Source organism: Chanos chanos, chromosome 2 (genome assembly GCF_902362185.1).
Source record: "Chanos chanos chromosome 2, fChaCha1.1, whole genome shotgun sequence".
Classification (NCBI taxonomy): domain Eukaryota; kingdom Metazoa; phylum Chordata; class Actinopteri; order Gonorynchiformes; family Chanidae; genus Chanos; species Chanos chanos.
In genome coordinates, this window is record NC_044496.1 from 58,576,680 (window position 1) to 58,595,372 (window position 18,693).

General features: G+C 45.6%; 3 protein-coding genes across 3 annotated transcripts in view; all 3 read right to left on the minus strand.

Moving 5' to 3' along the window:
• The window catches only part of LOC115828499 (SLAIN motif-containing protein-like), a 16,162-nt gene extending 7,844 nt beyond the window's left edge, over positions 1-8,318 (minus strand). The window contains exons 1-4 of the mRNA XM_030792505.1: positions 8,234-8,318; positions 6,877-7,505; positions 3,135-3,274; positions 2,177-2,320 (exon numbers count right to left, since the gene is read on the minus strand). Coding sequence (XP_030648365.1) covers positions 2,177-2,320; positions 3,135-3,274; positions 6,877-7,496 — 904 coding nt within the window. The 5' untranslated portion in view covers positions 7,497-7,505; positions 8,234-8,318. The remainder of the gene's footprint in view (positions 1-2,176; positions 2,321-3,134; positions 3,275-6,876; positions 7,506-8,233) is intronic.
• Positions 8,319-12,093: 3,775 nt separating this feature from the next.
• On the minus strand, positions 12,094-15,960 carry tmsb1 (thymosin beta 1). The gene is made up of 3 exons (XM_030792559.1): positions 15,895-15,960; positions 13,667-13,782; positions 12,094-12,170 (listed from the first exon to the last, which is right to left on the minus strand). Exons 2-3 carry the CDS (start codon positions 13,767-13,769, stop codon positions 12,130-12,132), a joined length of 144 nt encoding a protein of 47 aa, XP_030648419.1. The 5' UTR covers positions 13,770-13,782; positions 15,895-15,960; the 3' UTR covers positions 12,094-12,129.
• Positions 15,961-17,578: 1,618 nt separating this feature from the next.
• On the minus strand, positions 17,579-18,466 carry LOC115805121 (solute carrier family 25 member 53-like). The gene has a single exon (XM_030765602.1). It carries the CDS (start codon positions 18,464-18,466, stop codon positions 17,579-17,581), a length of 888 nt encoding a protein of 295 aa, XP_030621462.1.
• Positions 18,467-18,693: the final 227 nt, after the last annotated feature.

The following is an 18,693-nucleotide window of genomic DNA, read 5'->3' on the forward strand; positions in this document are numbered from 1 at the left end:
GTGAACCACTACAGAGGCAGTTCCCTGTGAGTGAACCACTACAGAGGCAGTTCCCTCTAAGTGAACCACTACAGAGGCAGTTCCCTGTGAGAGAACCACTACAGAGGCAGTTCCCTCTAAGTGAACCACTACAGAGGCAGTTCCCTGTGAGTGAACCACTACAGAGGCAGTTCCCTGTGAGTGAACCACTACAGAGGCAGTTCCCTGTGAGAGAACCACTGCAGAGGCAGTTCCCTGTGAGTGAACCACTACAGAGGCAGTTCCCTCTAAGTGAACCACTACAGAGGCAGTTCCCTGTGAGTGAACCACTACAGAGGCAGTTCCCTGTGAGTGAACCACTACAGAGGCAGTTCCCTGTGAGAGAACCACTACAGAGGCAGTTCCCTGTGAGTGAACCACTACAGAGGCAGTTCCCTGTGAGTGAACCACTACAGAGGCAGTTCCCTGTGAGTGAACCACTACAGAGGCAGTTCCCTGTGAGAGAACCACTACAGAGGCAGTTCCCTGTGAGAGAACCACTACAGAGGCAGTTCCCTGTGAGAGAACCACTGCAGAGGCAGTTCCCTGTGAGTGAACCACTACAGAGGCAGTTCCCTCTAAGTGAACCACTACAGAGGCAGTTCCCTGTGAGAGAACCACTACAGAGGCAGTTCCCTGTGAGTGAACCACTGCAGAGGCAGTTCCCTGTGAGTGAACCACTGCAGAGAATGTTCCCTGTGAGAGAACCACTACAGAAGCAGTTCCCTGTGAGTGAACCACTACAGAGGCAGTTCCCTGTGAGTGAACCACTGCAGAGGCAGTTCTCTGTGAGTGAACCACTACAGAGGCAGTTCCCTGTGAGAGAACCACTACAGAGGCAGTTCCCTGTGAGTGAACCACTACAGAGGCAGTTCCCTGTGAGTGAACCACTACAGAGGCAGTTCCCTGTGAGTGAACCACTACAGAGGCAGTTCCCTGTGAGTGAACCACTGCAGAGGCAGTTCTCTGTGAGTGAACCACTACAGAGGCAGTTCCCTGTGAGTGAACCACTACAGAGGCAGTTCCCTGTGAGTGAACCTCTACAGAGGCAGTTCTCTGTGAGTGAACCACTACAGAGGCAGTTCCCTGTGAGTGAACCTCTACAGAGGCAGTTCTCTGTGAGTGAACCACTGCAGAGGCAGTTCCCTGTGAGTGAACCACTACAGAGGCAGTTCTCTGTGAGTGAACCACTGCAGAGGCAGTTCCCTGTGAGAGAACCACTACAGAGGCAGTTCTCTGTGAGTGAACCACTGCAGAGGCAGTTCCCTGTGAGTGAACCACTACAGAGGCAGTTCCCTCTAAGTGAACCACTACAGAGGCAGTTCCCTGTGAGTGAACCACTACAGAGGCAGTTCCCTGTGAGTGAACCACTACAGAGGCAGTTCCCTGTGAGTGAACCACTACAGAGGCAGTTCTCTGTGAGTGAACCACTACAGAGGCAGTTCCCTGTGAGTGAACCACTGCAGAGGCAGTTCCCTGTGAGTGAACCACTGCAGAGGCAGTTCCCTGTGAGTGAACCACTGCAGAGGCAGTTCCCTGTGAGAGAACCACTACAGAGGCAGTTCTCTGTGAGTGAACCACTACAGAGGCAGTTCTCTGTGAGTGAACCACTACAGAGGCAGTTCCCTGTGAGTGAACCACTACAGAGGCAGTTCCCTGTGAGTGAACCACTGCAGAGGCAGTTCCCTGTGAGAGAACCACTACAGAGGCAGTTCCCTGTGAGTGAACCACTACAGAGGCAGTTCCCTGTGAGTGAACCACTACAGAGGCAGTTCCCTGTGAGAGAACCACTACAGAGGCAGTTCTTTCTCCAGCACTGACACGCCCATGCACCTTCTCCTTCTCAACAGTCCTGCTTCTATTCAACAGATCTTCTCCCATAATCAACACCACAGCAACTGTTAAGTGTTTGTAAGAAAAATCATGCATGAGGCTTCATCTAATTGTCCTGCATGGTTAAGTTCACACACAGTAAAAAGAGAGAAAAAACAAACAACCAAACAACTGAAGCCAACACCCTGCATGACACTTGTTAAAAAAGTGTGTGTGGGGGGGGGGGGGGGGGGGGGGGGGGGGGGGTTGTCATTGTGTTGCAGGAAAACAGCTGAACAGGTTGTGCTGAGCATTTGAAGCGGAGAATGTTACGGTCATGCCATACCTGAGCTGACACTGGTTAGTAGTGATTTGTTAGTTGATTTGTGGTACCCGGGGGAGAGCACCGGGGCGCCTGAGGGAGCGGAGTCTGCCGGCGGGCCAGGGGAGAAGACAGAGGGGCTGCAGTAGACATTCCTCCATCGCGTGGCTATGGGAAAGACCAGAACACGTGATTCCCGACAACCATTATGTTAGACAACTCTTCACACAGCGTTTTCACACTCAACACTCGGGATATTCGACACAGTACACCGTTTTAACTTATGAGGTCATGCTGTTTTATAATCAGGTGTTTATGCCAACCGCACTAATCCATGCTTCTCTCTCTCTTAGTACTCTGCCCTGCTGTTGCCAGGAGAGCGGTGAAGACCCTGTGTGGTTTAGTAAAAAACAGGCTGATGTTGCCCCCGTGCAGAAACGTACTGCGACTGGTATAAGCCAGTCTAGAAATGTACTGGGACTGGTATAAGCCAGTCTAGAAATGTACTGGGACTGGTATAAGCCAGTCTAGGACACAGTCTTACACACACGCACACGCACAAGCATGCACACACACATACAAGTGCATGCACACAGCCCCACACACACAAACACACACGCGCGCGCGCGCGCACGCATGTGGACACACACAGGATGTCCATCGCTGGGCTGTAAATAAACACACACACAGTGCTTTGGGCTGAAAAGGATGACAGTTTGACTGTGCTGGATCCCAGCACAAAGAACAAACAACTCCACCCACTGGTAAAACAAAGACTGAGAGACAACGGGAGAAACAGTCGACACATCTGCTCAGTGACTTTAACATCCCTCTGTCGTCCAGTTCATTAACAGTTCTGCACAGGCATCATCTCACAGGAGGCCTGACCATTCACTCAGCACAACTTCCTTTAAGGAAACAAAACAACCATGTCATTTGCTCTGTGTGTGAGTGTGTGTGTGTGTGTGTGTGTCAGACATACTTTGGTCCAAGCGGTTCAGGAGTGTGCGGCAGGCCACCTCTGTCTCGGGGCTGGGGTGATCCAGAACTTTCCTGCACCATTTCAGCGGAGATTCAGGGCCCTGCTCAGCCAGAGGCTGCTTCTTCGGCGAAACGTACAACCTGCAGATGCCACGGGCACAACAGAGACACAGAGGAGACGTTTAAAACAGGCAGATCTGGTTTGCCCTGAGATCCGTCTGGGAAGTGGTCCACACGGCACCTGTGTGAGAGCAGTGTGTTAATAATTAACACCAATCCGTACAACATACCTGTCACAAACCCTCAGCGTCACCACGGCAACGTCTCAGCCAGGACAAGGGTGAGAAGAGACATAACGATTTTCTCAAGGTTAAAGAAAGTTCAAGAGCAATCCAAAACATGTGCACCTCTACAGCCATGAGAGCGGAGTCTCTCTCTCCAGACAGTGATGTAATGGATTCTGAAGGTCGCGGAGAAGTCTCCGCCACAGGGATGTGGCCTGTACAAACCCTGTCTCCTGTTCACCCAGCCAGCACCCAGCATTAGGCTCTCAACTGCAGCTCTGCAGCCGGATACGACTCCGCAAGCATTACCCCCCCCCCCCTCCCCTTACACACCCACACACACATAAAATAAAGACTGTTGTTGGTGCTTTCAGGCTTCTGTTGTGCTCACTGATGTAAACAGTGCCCATAACCATATGCAGTCTGTGAGCATGTGCAATGAAAGCCAAGTTCATTAACGGGCCTCATAAGCTCCTGCCTGTTTAAAGGCCGCATCTCACACAATAGCCTGTTCTGACTCAACTCATCTTCCCATTGGACAAACACAAAGGCCTGTGTGCAGGCCTGAGGGATGAACAGTGCTATGGACTGAAGGCATTGAGGTCACAGGTCCTGTTTGGGAGTCGCTGTCTGAGCTGACTGATTTATAGGCGCTCCACGATGCCCCCGTGAGCCCGGGGTCAGAGTTAGTGTTGGGAGATTGGGTCCCAGAGGCTCTGAATGTTGACTAGGCGCTGGATCACACTGACGGCTCCACAAGAGCACTCCAACAACGATATGACATAACACAGTCTGTGTTTTATTCTGAACTGGACCGGGGAAGTTTCCCGCTGTCCTCCATCCCACAGCCTTCACTTGTCACAGTCCAGGCCAGAGACAGGGGGATCACATGAGCCATAAGTCTGTCCAAAGCAGTTTACCGTCAGGCCCAAAGCAGATTACTAACCCCAACTGGATTACCAAATGCTGTGGCAGTGTTAATCCTATGCAGGGCATATGTACCGCTTAATGATGTGAAACAGAGAATAAGCCCTCGGCGCTTTGGCAGGCCATGTATGGGGAAGTGGCTAATTATCCATCAGGAAAAACAATGGAGTACCTGTTCCACACGGGGAATGCCAAGGTCCGCTACGTACCAACAAGGACCCTGCATTAGAGTTAAATACAGACAGATTACCCAGCTTCATCACGTACTGTTACCAATCCTAATTGCTAAATACAGCCGGGTAATTAAATTTCAGATGATGGAATCATTCTATTTTAATGTAGTTATAAATACCAAGTTACCATGCGAACAAGAATGAAAAAGTACCTTGTGACACATAACGGAGCTGAGTGACAGAATCCAGCTTTCATTAAACTGAATTAACTGAGTGACAGAATCCAGTCTCCATTAAACTGAATTAACTGAGTGACAGAATCCAGCTTCCATTACACTGAATTAACTGAGTGACAGAATCCAGCTTCCATTACACTGAATTAATTCATTAGCCCTTGGATGGATCAGTAAGTCAGAGTAACATAGGGGTTATATGTTATTTACAGTGGACTGTGTTATGCACGGGCATGCTATCATAGGAAACTACATCTCTCAAGAACACGTCATGTCATAGAATCAGGGTCTGATATCAGATGTCCCTGCGGCCTGGACACATCTGACTCAAACTCCTCTTCAGTCTAGAGAAGCCCGTGTTCCCAAACGTGCCGCTCCACTCACATGGCTGAGCAATCCCGAACAGCCCACTGGCCGTCTGCGGAGGCTCTCTCCTGCTCGCTCAAACACAACTACAGCCACTGCTCACTGAAGCATGCAGGGCAACAGCTCCACTCTTACAGAACCCACAGCTGAGACGGAGAGAGCCGTGAGAGGAGAGAGCCGTGAGAGAGCCGTGAGAGGAGAGAGCCGTGAGAGGAGAGAGCCGTGAGAGGCCGCAGCCTGGGTGAGACCTCTCCACATACATTCGTTCCCATTTCCATGAGAAAAGCCACCGGTGGTGGTCAGGCTTACACCCCTGTCTGAGACAAAGAGAGATGATGTTTTGGTAATGGCAACTTCAGCGTTGGAGGGAAAATGTACAGGGTTTCGTGTCATGTCGTTGTGATACGACTCCTGCCTCTTAGGAGTGGCGTGCAGCAGCTGAAGTGATTCCACAGCTGAGTGGAGCAAAAACGCCCGACAGTGAGGTCAGTGACTCACCAGCACAGGTCACGATATCTGTTCACGCAGAACAACGTGACGACTCCCACCACACTCAAACACACAGCACACACAAACACACACACAAACACAAAGCACACACAAACACACACACAGCACACACACAAACACACAGCACACACAAACACACAGCACACACAGCACACACAAACACACAGCACACACAGCACACACAAACACAAACACACACACACACAGCACACACAAACACACACAAACACACAGCACACACAAACACACAGCACACACAAACACAAACACACAACACACACAAACACACACACAGCACACACAAACACACAGCAACACACACAAACACACAGCACACACAAACAGCACACACAAACACACAGCACACACAAACACACACACAGCACACACAAACACACACACAGCACACACAAACACAAACACACAGCACACACAAACACAAACACACACAAACACAAACACACAGCACACACAGCACACACAAACACAAACACACACAAACACAAACACACAGCACACACAGCACACAAACACACACACAGCACACACAAACACAAAGCACACACAAACACAGAGGACACACAAACACACAGGACACACAAACACACAGCACACACAAACACACAGGACACTCAAACACAAAGCACACACAAACACACAGCACACTCAAACACAAACACAGAGGACACACAAACACACAGCAGACTCAAACACAAACACAGAGGTCACACAAACACAAAGCACACACAGCACACACAAACACAAAGGACACTCAAACACAAAGCACACACAAACACAAAGGACATTCAAACACAAACTCTTCCTGCCAACGCTGAACCCCAAACCTTCACCCCAAACCTTCACCCCACTTTATAGCTTCAGTTTCTAAAGCATCTCTAAAGCAGGAGAGCACTGGTTAAAATATCAACTCAAACATGGTAATACTGAGGTTGTTCCCTGTCAAGAAAAGGGGAACAACAGTGATAAAACTCTCTCTCGTGCTCTCCGCACACACATACACACACAGACACACACACACAGAGCAACTGACTCATTTTCAGTGCACAAAAGTGACTTTGCATTTGGCGTATTCACCAACATCAATGCCACCTACACAACAAGCTAAAACTGCAACAATCAAAGATGTGAGAATACCTTTACTACATCACCATGTGATAAACACATTCACAACAGACACTAGAGAGTAAGAGAGACATTAAAATCACTGAGTCCTGTAACCTGATACCTACCAACTGTCTTCATCCTCAGCCTCCACACACTCCTCCAAGTCCAGAACATCCACCTCGTCCAGGGCGGACCGGTCCCTGCCGGTGTCACCGCCGTCCTGGGTCTCTGAGTCATAGCTATCCTGAGAGGAACGGGCCAGAGCCTGTCCTCGTGTCTGCTCTGGCCCGGCGCCGCAGGGCACGCTCAAGAACCCGGTACCGTGGACAGACTCATCTTCCTCATCCTCCAGCCTGCTGGTCTCAGGGAGAGGAGACATGTCCTCACTACTACTGCTGTCCTGCGGCGGAGACAGCGCAAAGTCCCGGCCTGAGAGGTTATCGCTGTCCCCTGTCCTGAGGGAAGAATGGTTTACTTCCTCACAGAGCGTCCTTTCGTTTATGTTGCCGCCGGCTGTTAGGTTGCTGTTAGTGCCGGCCAAGTGCCGTCTGCCCCCCCTGTTGCACAGGGCTTGGTTTTGAACCTCCAGCCTCCGCACAAGCTCCTGCAACTTCCGCACCTCCTCCAACTCCACCCCTGCCAAGTGCTCCCCCGCCTCAAACGCGGGCTGTGCGCTTGCCATGAGCCCGCTGGTTCCACCGCTGTCCGCCTGCTGGACCACATTTCCACTGTCCGGGACCACCATTCTCCAGGGCTAAAGAAAAGTTTAGAGAGGGGATCCTGATGAGCTATGCACCGTGATAACCATGCAAAAAAACACACTGCATATTAACTCACGCTCAACATTGAAATTTCGTCACAAGGATCAAACACTCTTGTGAATGAGATCTTCACAAGCGAATGCAAGCGTTAGCTATGTCAGTGTAATCATTATACAGCCGACAAAAAGACGGAATTACTTCGGTAGTCAGGTAAATACGGATATAGGGAACAGGATCTGCTTCAGATGGCGCTGTAGACACTACAGTAAAACATCCAAAATAATGGTCTCTTGGAACATCCATGGTGTTCGCATACTATGTCCCAAGTTAGTCTGAGCTAGCCTTTGGGCTACTGGGTCACAAGTTACAAGTGCTTACAAGCGTAAAAATACTCACATACCGATCTGTCAGCATGTAATAACCCGAATCTGTATCACAATACAGATGAATGGGAATTTTTCAGTTTCCACATTATTATACAGAAAAAACGCATAGAATGATATGCATAAGCCAAATTAGCTGGATTTATTAGGTGACTAGCCAGTCAGCTAATACTTCTAGGATTAGGTTAGTGTTCACCTCAGCTAACTATCTACAGCTAGCATGGTTGGAAAGCTAGGTTAACATAGTTAGCATAACAAAACCTGTACGCCGGTAACAGCCGTACAACTCGAAGGATGAATTAGCCAGAAAAATGTCATGCATGTTGTGGGCATCTCACCTCTCCACGTATCTTCGATTCTGTTATCAGCAACTGTTATATTTTGATTATCAGCAAGCAACAAAAAAAAATCACTCGTTCCACGTTTCAAATGGTAACGTGCACATTAGTCAGTAAGCTAAGTAGTTAGCCAAGCATCTCCTAACTAGCCAGTTTGTTATCGAGCAATGAGTTGAGCGGCACTAGTTGAACCAATGAAATACAAACACCCGCCCACTGCGGTAGTCCATATTTGGGGATACAGCCCCGCCTGCCATGTACTTGAAGTAACGTGTCCACTGTTTTTCCAGTAACCCAATCTAGTCAGCAGATGGCAGCAACGTCTCGAAATTGAGGCGAAAGGCACTTCGGGTTGGAACAGCCTCAAAATCAGATAGGGTTAAAAAAAAAAAATCGGAGTTTTAAGGGGAAGTGTATTGTGGGAGGGAAAGTCGATGGCGTTGCACAATATTTTAACAGTTGGTCGTGGGTGGATGTTGCAAGTGGGGAGGTGTATGATTTAAAGCAGTTGTTTTTTCGTTGCGTTTTTATGTTGATGAATATTAATTGACAAACCAGGTAAGACTGGACATACACGATGTCAAATTCACACAATGAAACTCTCATAAACACACAAACACACACACACAAACTATATGCATGATTATCAAACAAACTCAGAGTGCATAAACTGAGAGGCGTGGAGAAACTGATTAGAATGCAGCACTCTCACCTGACAAAGCAGTACACACCCTGAATTCTGCACTGGGCTCACAGAAAGTGAAGAATTCTGTCCACAATTTGTAGGGCCAGACAGCAGGGCTCTGGAGATGAGAGGTTAATTGCTCAGAATCTGAGGGGGTGTGAGACAGTTTCCTCATGTTAGTACATGCGGTTCATTCACTATTTCTCAAATCACACACCCTTCTGTCTCTGCCTTTAGATATTTTTAACAGTCACACTGTACTTCTGCCTTTAGCAAGTAAAGCAAACATTAAAGCACTATATGTATTGCCCATTGTGTTTAGTCTGTGGTAGTTTATAAATTGAGAAGGGGGGTATACACCGGATATTACCTTTAGCTTTTGCACTATGCTGTGGTTATGATCTGAGAGTGGAAAACTACTGGGAATTCATGCAGTGGGAAGAGTGCCTGAGATCTATAGAGTGTGAAACCAAACCTGTAAGTTATGAGGGACATGTGTGAGCATGTACTGTTTTTGAAAATGTCAAACTGCATGTCCTCATCCTCTTGTCTTCTTCCTCTGGTTGTTTTCCATCTGAGCCACCCAGGACAGAGCAGAGTTTCACACTCCTATGTCTGAAATTGCCTTAATGCACATTTAGTCTACCAGACTCTTACACCTCTGTTGGTGTCCCAATAAGAGACAAATATTAGCAGTGTTTTGTTGACAAACACGGTTTGGAGGGAAATACAGGTAAGAGGTTCAGTGATTCGAAACGTTTCCTGTTTAACTAGTCTTGTATGTGAACATTAGTGCTCTGCCCATTACTGTGTCCACACTGTGTGGACACGCATGTCTGGTCACGCAACCGGCAAGCTGTTTAAAATAAATGTGTAGTTTAGTGCACGTATTACTTAGTCTTAGTCTAAATGAATACTTTTCTCTGCCAATCCTGTGCAGCCCAGTCACACTGGAAGCATGGCACTGATACTGAGACCACTTAATCACTGCTCTTAAGAGCGCGAGGCCGTGATTTAGACTGAATGGACACGCAGGTCAGTGATATCAAGCACGGTCAACTTGCTGTTTGCATCTCTCCCCTGCTCCTGGCGTCAGCAGCTTGACACTGTTTACCCCAGTTGTTAAGAGAGATAACTAGTCCCCTTGAAAAGTCTAGAAACTACAGGTACAGCTAAGAGCCACACCCAACAGCATAGATCACCTGTATTCAGTTATACATTTGACTCCTACATTCAATGTGCACCAAGCGACTTTTGAATGTTTGAAAATGATTCTGAAGGTGGATAACTAGGCTTGTGTTGAATCTCCTGTCATGTAGCTCTCCTCCACACTCTCAGAACTACAACCTGTGAATTTGTCTAAGGCCACAGGCACAGACTTGTCCAGCTGTAATCAGGCCACGTCGAGTGCTTTATCTCAGACCAGATCCCTGGTTGTTTTACGACTTCAACTAAGTCCTTAATCTGAATTGTTTTTATATGTGGACATGTATACGTGTGTGTTTCTCTCTGACCTGTGCTTTTTATGAGTTTATGTGTTGGTGTTTCTGTGTGTGTGTGTGTGTGCGCGTGTGTGTCTGTTTGACCTCTTACTTCTTCCCAACTATTTTTGTTTCCCTTTTAGACTAAGGAAGAAAAACCAAGTGTTTTGGTGTTAGCCTACTCTAAATGCAGGGATTTGGAGAGGGAGAGATGCTCAGACAAACATGAAGGATTCTTCTCTTTAGAGGAATGCAGTACCAGCCCTGAGATCTGGAGCAAGTTGCAGCATGTTGAGGAGGATGAACAGACAGAGAAAGAGCCAGAAGCTCACAGAGGGGAAGAGAGCACTTCACTTATGACTCAAGCACTAAAAGTTACCAAGATTTCTTTTGTCAGTGGAAAGGGAGATTGATGTTACAAATTTATACTGGAAAGGGAGATTGATGTTACAAATTTATACTGGAAAGGGAGATTGATGTTCCGTATTTATACTGGAAAGGGAGATTGATGTTCCGTATTTATATTGTTTTTCTTTCTCTCAGAATTTCTTTGCCATGTTTGTTTGTTATGTTGTACTGTCCTCATACATTTCCATGCATTTTGATTTAATCGTTTAGAATCTTACAGTGTCCCTCTTGACTAACACTAGCAGACTGGAGCTCTAAACTCCTGTTAGCAAATTTACATAAACCAGCTCTTCAGTGAGAGTCAGACAGAGAGAACCGGTTCAGAGGAGTGAAGGTGTGGCCCTAAGTCGACCTGTTATCATAACAGTAAACATACCTGGAACAGTTTTATCAGTCAGCGTTTTGAACCACATTCCCCAACACCTACAAATACACGTACACTCTTGTTGAAGATATAGAAGAATTTCACAACTTCTGTAACACACTATGCATTCTCTCACTAGTTCATCAATCTTTCATGATGAGACCTATGACATAAAAACTTATCACTGTTGTATGTGAAGAGGTGGAGATCATTCATTGGCTCTGAGATGCTCACTGCATTCTGGCAGTGCCTAAATGTTTGTACACTGAGTTTGATTCATTAACCTTACATTAAAAACAGATATGTGATAACGAGAAGTTGCCATCCTGGAAATACTACATCCTTCAGCTGTTAGTTAAAATAAATAAGACACCTTGTTTTTTTTTTATTGGTCCATCATTATTAGTTTTTGTTTTATTTGAAATAAGGAGCAGAAGGCTGATTGAACCAACGAAAGCTTCTTCTAATCCCCAAAAGAATGAAACCCCACCGTACAGTTTCCCTCTAAGACTGATAAATGGACACGTCACGGCCACTTCAACCTTTATTATTTTTTTTAAAACAAAAATATCATTTCATATGTTACTTATTGAACAACTCATCCAGAATGGCAGCGGAGACAGAGGCAGACAGTGGGGAAAGCTGACCATCAAATTTCATCAATGTCCAACCCCTCCCACATCACCTCGCTCCTCTCTCAAAAATACATAATATAAAGATTAAAAATACCAGCAATTATACATGGCTTTGAAGCTGGGCTTACCCTCCCCTCTAAGTATGTGCCTCTAACCCCAACATGTTATTTGAAATGCCATTAAAACATTATTGTAAATGCTGTTAAAAGGTCAGGTGATGATCCAGGATGCAGGACCGAGGGTGAGGGGCGGTGAGAGTTTGTCAGGAGATGGAGCAGGCGGGGGGGGGGGGGGGTGGGGGGGTGGAGCAGAGCCATGGTGCTTCATTTAGACGCCTCATTCGCCTTCTTCTCCTGCTCAATAACTGCAAAGAAAACCACAGAGATGCATGTCAGTAATGCCCCACCTGCAAGAAGCTCTCACTACAGAGGACCACAGAGAGCAAGGGCAGCCTGGGTTCATTAACAGAGGGGAAGTAGATTTTGATCCCCTTGTCCTCAGGATCAAAGACGGATATTGCTTAAATATGAGAAAACCTTAATTTATATTTAATACATAATACTTAGAAATGAAAAAAAAAATATTTCCTTAGATCTGGTTAAAGAGAGAACACTGAAAATAAACGCAAACTGACCCTCTGTGTTTGAATTATCAACAACATTTCAAGATTCAAACTGATGAGAGTGTCCTGGTCCGGTTTGTATGATGAAAACAACTCATTCTCAATCTGTGTGTGTGTTTTGGGTTTTTTTTTTTTTTCATCTCAAATATTTTATCGGGCACACTTCTTACAGAGACGGATGAGAACAAGCTTGTGTTGAGCTCCAGCTGACTGACCTGAGATCAGTGCCTGTGAGTAACAGCTTCATAAAAGAACAGGCTGGATGTGATATGACAGAGTCATGTAGCACATCCCACAGTTAGACACTGTCACTCTGTCCACCTCTCTCTGCCTCAGTACCTCTGCTCCAATTTACAACGAGAAAAATTCAAACTCTCCTGTTGAAAAGAACGATGACTATGTCCTCGCTTGCCTGACAAACTCCAGTGCCTCTGCTCAAGTGCCACTCAACACTGCAGTCTCTCCTGCAGACTGCCTGCCGCACTGCTCACTGCTTCAGAGCGCCCAGTCTGTTCTATATGAGGAACGCCAGCCAAAGACATTCATAAGACTGAGCACTACACACATGTAGAGAGAACATGTCATTTCCCTGGCTTTTCTAACAGTTCTCTCACGGCTTTGTCACGACTGTTGAGTGCAGAGCTCACAAGAGGACGTAGAGAGTGCAGTAGTGAAATTAAGACCAGTGTTTTGTGTCTGTGATGCAGAACTGCAGTGGAGAAACCTGTCACCTAGCATCAGCCCTTTCAGATCAAACCAGCTGTCCACGCCGAGACAGCGTCTACACTTCATTACAGTAACTGCTCTGCTTGAACGAAAAAGCTTCACAAATCATCAAGAAAGACAAAAACATTCCTGATTAAACAGACGACGGCGCATGCAAACACGCTGACGCACTCTGGTTGCATAATTGAAAGCACTTGGCTTCTTAAGGCACTTTTAAGGCACTCTCTGAGAGTGACTGAGAACAATGAGTGTGGGCAGGAAGATAAGGAAAGGACACACCTTTGTGTAGTTTAACCTTTATGTGAACAGCGCTAAGAAACAGGTATGACAAACAGTCATTCTCACGCTTTGCTACCAGTGCGTGACATCGCTCTCAGTTTATCATGTGCGTGTAGTCAAGTGTTGGTTCAGTCCTCTTGCCCTAAAAACAGAGCCATGTGAGGACAAAGCTCATTGTTCCTGAGACAGGAGGGTGGGGTAAGACTGCTGGAAAAAGACGCCATCGCTCTCACCCTCTTTGGTGGGGAGGGTGTTCTTCTCCGCAGTGCTAGTCTTCTTTAGACACTTCTTGTCAAAGTTCTGCACTTCCTGGTTGACTGGGTTGTTGTCACTCATTGTGGATGAAGCTCTGTGTGGAGAAGGACATCGTCTGAGTTAACAAAACATGCACATCACTCTTTTAGTGGAGTCACTTACTCATTCACTCACAAACTCACTCACTCACTCTCTCACTCACTCACTCACTCACTCACTCACACACTCACTCACTCATTCAGTCACTCACTCACTCACAAAACATGCACTTCACTCTTTTAGTGGAGTCACTTACTCACTCATTCACTCACAGACTCACTCACTCACTCACTCACAAACTCACTCACTCACTCTCTCACTCACTCACTCACACACTCACTCACTCACTCTCTCACTCACTCACTCACACACTCACTCACTCATTCAGTCACTCACTCACTCACAAAACATGCACTTCACTCTTTTAGTGGAGTCACTTACTCACTCATTCACTCACTCTCTCACTCATTCACTCACAGACTCACTCACTCACTCTCTCACTCACTCACTCACAAACTCACTCACACACTTACTCACTCACTCACTCACTCACTCACTCACTCACTCACAGAAAGCCTTTATTACTTTATTACTGAATAGGCCAAATAAACACCATCCATAATAAAGCAGTATCGAAAATGAATTCAGTAATGTCTTTGTCAAAAATATACCAAAGACAACGAAATATTCCAAATATACTAAAGAAATAAATTGACTGTTGACCTCCACAATTACCTTGACTTTCACTAAAGGGAATGCTATCATTTTGAACAAACAAATCAACATTGCCCTATGGATGCATGGGGAACAGTAGGTCCATTGTTCTTGCCAGGGTAAAATCCACATTTCGAAAACCGATTTATCTTCCCCATCACAGGAGAATCCACCCCACAAACGTTACCTGACTCTCTCCTGCACACTGACTGTTAGGTCATGCAGAGCTGCCTGTCCCTTTCCTTAACATTACATTACATGATGGGCATTTTCAAAAACTCAGTGCCTTTGGTTAATGCAATGCCATTATAAAAGTAAACAACAAACAAACAAACAAAAGTGTTGAAATGATTTGCACTATGACTACAGAGTAAACTCCACTGTACTTTCACACTTTTGACTTTTCCGCCGTAATTCACAGACAAAGCACCACTGACAAGTTTTGGGGGGGTTTTTTTAATGTTTTTGTCGTTGTTTATTTCATACTTTTGAGACCAATGTTTTGCATCAAAACCTGAAATGTCACAGGGAACTGTTGTATACTCGAATGAAAATATTTTCCACACATCCTCGAATAGTTTACACTGCTGTTTGGTCCATGCAAATACAGAATTTCAGTGCCAGCCCTCAGTGAAACGGAACATGTAATCACAATGTTATCTGCAGGTGCCCTTGCACAATAACTGGGTGTGTTGAGACAGGATAAATTCCACAGAAACTGAAGAGCCGAAATAAAACATCTTTGAAGTTTAATGATGTCATAACAATGGCAATCAATCATTTACAGTGTATCAACCAGGACTGGGTAGTCTTCCAGGATTGGGAACAGTAGCTCATCTGTACTCGATAGCATGGCCCCCTTACCCCGCCCAATAAACGGGTTCAGTCCTGCACCAGTTTCTCTAACACATAAGCAACAAATTCGTTCACATTTACAACCGTTATTTTTTGGGCGAGAAATGGTAACGAACAAGATGAACTGATTTTTGAATATTGTTGACACTAATGTTTCCAAGAAAAACACCTAAGGTTGCAGGTGGGGTGAGATTTTAAACAGATACTGCATACGGGGGGCAGAGCGCACAAAGGAATGTTGCCCGAGGTTGGCATGCAGCCTACGAGTTGGCACAGGCGGAACGGTCAACACTTGCGCTATATTCAGCAAAAACCGGGAAAAGGGATTTCTAGAATCAAACGCTATCTCACCACATGCAACGAAATCAAACTGCTTCGACACGAGTTTACAAAGGCATGCATTATGTGGCATACTGTCTGATACCTGGATATATTCAGACATCCAGTGCATCCTTGTAATCTAGGTTGTAAAATCAATCGGAGCATCGTAGATATGGATTATGTAAATGACATGCGCGATTACAGATGAACATTCGTGTATATATGTAACATCATATCCTTTTTTATAATGGAATTGAGTTGAGCAATGTTACCGTACCTGGCGCTGTCCTTTTATGAGTCCTTCGCTAAATGCCTTTGATGGAAGCAGTGTGTAATCCGTGGGAGGCAACTGGTTTAAATAGTAAATCACGCCCAACTCCACTGTAATATGGAGACAATCCGATGGCCGTCATTGGCTCAATCTGACTCAGTCTGCAATATCATTGGATAAATCAACAGTTCCTTATGTTACCCCTGGCAGTGGACACATTAACAAAGAATATGCCTTATGTATTCGAAGATAAATTTACTTTGATGCACAACAGCTAAACTGTAAACTGACTACAACTGCGTGAAACAGTACTTTAACTACCGAAGATTTAATGACGTTTTGGAAAAGACAGGTACATTTTAACAGTTTGTTTTACTGGCATTTAGCGCACTCTTGCGGGAAATCGTAGTACTGCAATTTGTTCCGCTTACTAGGGAAGATGTTTTCAATGCACCCAAATAAGGAAAATCTTTATAGCAGTTTCACTTTCATTTAGATCAGTAATAGTATGGAAACTTCAGAGATAAAAATGCTTAAAAATCTTTAATGTAGATATGCTAAATATGCAGACAGCACTCTCATAAAAGCAGACTCGTAAAAACTGTCAATTATACACAAATGAGAGGAAAAGAGGTAATTAGGGGCAATAGAATTTCCCCAAATAAATTCAGTTAATCCTTCGTAAATTTAAAATCAGGGTCACCAGAACGGATTCTCTGTTTTCTACACAGAGATGTAATTTCCCAAAGGCTAAACGTCGTGTAAAACATGGACCCAATGCTATTTGTATTCATTTTTGGGGTTTCACCCAAGGCTTACTCATAGCAGTTTGTGGAAGAGTGCAGTTGCTCCCATGGTACTTTGAATGGTCGGCCAACACTGATAGAGAATTTGTTGAGAGCGGAATGCATAAGGCAGCGCTGCACACGCAAGAAAAAGATGATATGACGTAAGATGAACTTAAAAGCTTTTTAGGCAGAAAGCATAAAACGATTGTTTTCACCCAGTCTGTTCTTAACGGTGGTCTAGACTGTATTTAGCTATTTTTGTTTTATGTCTGCCCCTTTAACTCTTATTTGGTATTGTTATTTATTATCAAGGTTTACTTTTAAGAGTAACAAGGTCCTGACTTTTTTTTTTTTTTTTACGTTTCAAGATAATTGATTCTTCGCGTGCAACCTCGTCTGAGCAGTGGCGAACCATATAGATATAAGGTGTGACCATGTCTGAAAATGTGAATTTCAGCAAAAATATGACCATGTGCATTAAAATAGTGGCTAGGTCAGTTAAAGTAGAAATATCATATGCTTTTCGACGGATTGAGACAGGACCTTAGCCGAGTCATTTTCTAGCATCGCAGCTGTCAGATCATTTTCATAATAATTTTACAGCAGTGAATAAGTAAACCAATACATTTCGAATATTAAGGCTTGTAAACTGTCAATCTTCCACACAAAGTTATGATCATTTTTGAATGGAGAATGACGTCTTACTCCACAACACTACGGCATCACCGTCCTTAAAATCATTAGATTCTCTTGTTGAATGGCGCATGTGCAAAATGGGCTGAAAGACTGGGTGAATATGATCAAACCTAGAGTCGGCAACAGCTTGACTGAAAACAATCATATCTTATTTTCGTCTCTGAAACCTCATTGTTTTGAGTCCTATGTGACCATTCCATTTCATTTCAGCCATTGCGTCTGTTCAACTGGTCGTAAATGGTAGTAGTTATTCCCCATGTAATGCAGGAGCGGAGAATGACCAGAGAGCCACCACGGTACAAGAGGGACACACTGCGCTGACGCGATTCCCAAATGTGACGTGCGACGAACAACGTGCTCCGCGTTTCCCCACCGACCTGTGCCTGCATATTGGCCACCAGTACAGACAAGGGATAAAGGGGCAGACTGATCACAACGGAGCTGATTACCCCAGACATGAATGAAGACAGCCCAGGGTACAGGCCGTGCTCCCCCAGAACAGTGCGCATGGGATTCTTCAACCCAAAATACAAGCTGTTGCCTAAGGCATTGCGGACAAGTATGGGCATCAGAGCTCTGTAGAAGCCCTTGGCTAAAGGTTCTGAACCGAGTCTGGACAGAACACTTCTGATGGTGGGTAGACTGCGGTCGTTCCCGCTGTTCTGCAACACGTTCTGCACACGCTCAAAGGGCGTGAAGATTAAGGCCTCCACTACACCTGTCCCCAGACCGGCCAGGGCAGGAAGGAGAGACCCAGGGACATGGTGCCCCACGCTGGATGAGAGCTGCTGCAGAAAGGTGTCCTGGAGACCGAACAAAAGCGTTCCATGTAGAGTCTTAACCACTAACGGAGGCGCCACGCCCCGGTATAGTTTGAGAGTACCCTCCTTATGCAACTGGATGACAGCCTGACGCACCGTTGTACTGTGCAGCTGTTGGCGAAATACAGTCTTGTAGACGGGAAATGTAACTATTGTGGTAACGGTGGACACAAGACTGGATGTACCCCCATGCATGTAGCTGCGGAACCACTCCATAGGATCACCAGTGCCCTGATCGGCTCTCTCATCACTGGCTCCAGGGCGCCGCGCCATCTCTCTCATCTATAGATGATACTGTGCTGCTACAAGGGGGGAAAACAAATACGAAAATGAAACATGTGTAACATCCGGTCTAACCGGTGACTATTTACAGACACTACTGAGAGAAATATAAGAACAATGTGAAGCACGGTAATTCTGACAAATTTCCCTTAACTTTACATCCATCAGTATGGTTTAGATTGCATAAAAATCCAGCTTAACATCGAGAGACGCGCGAG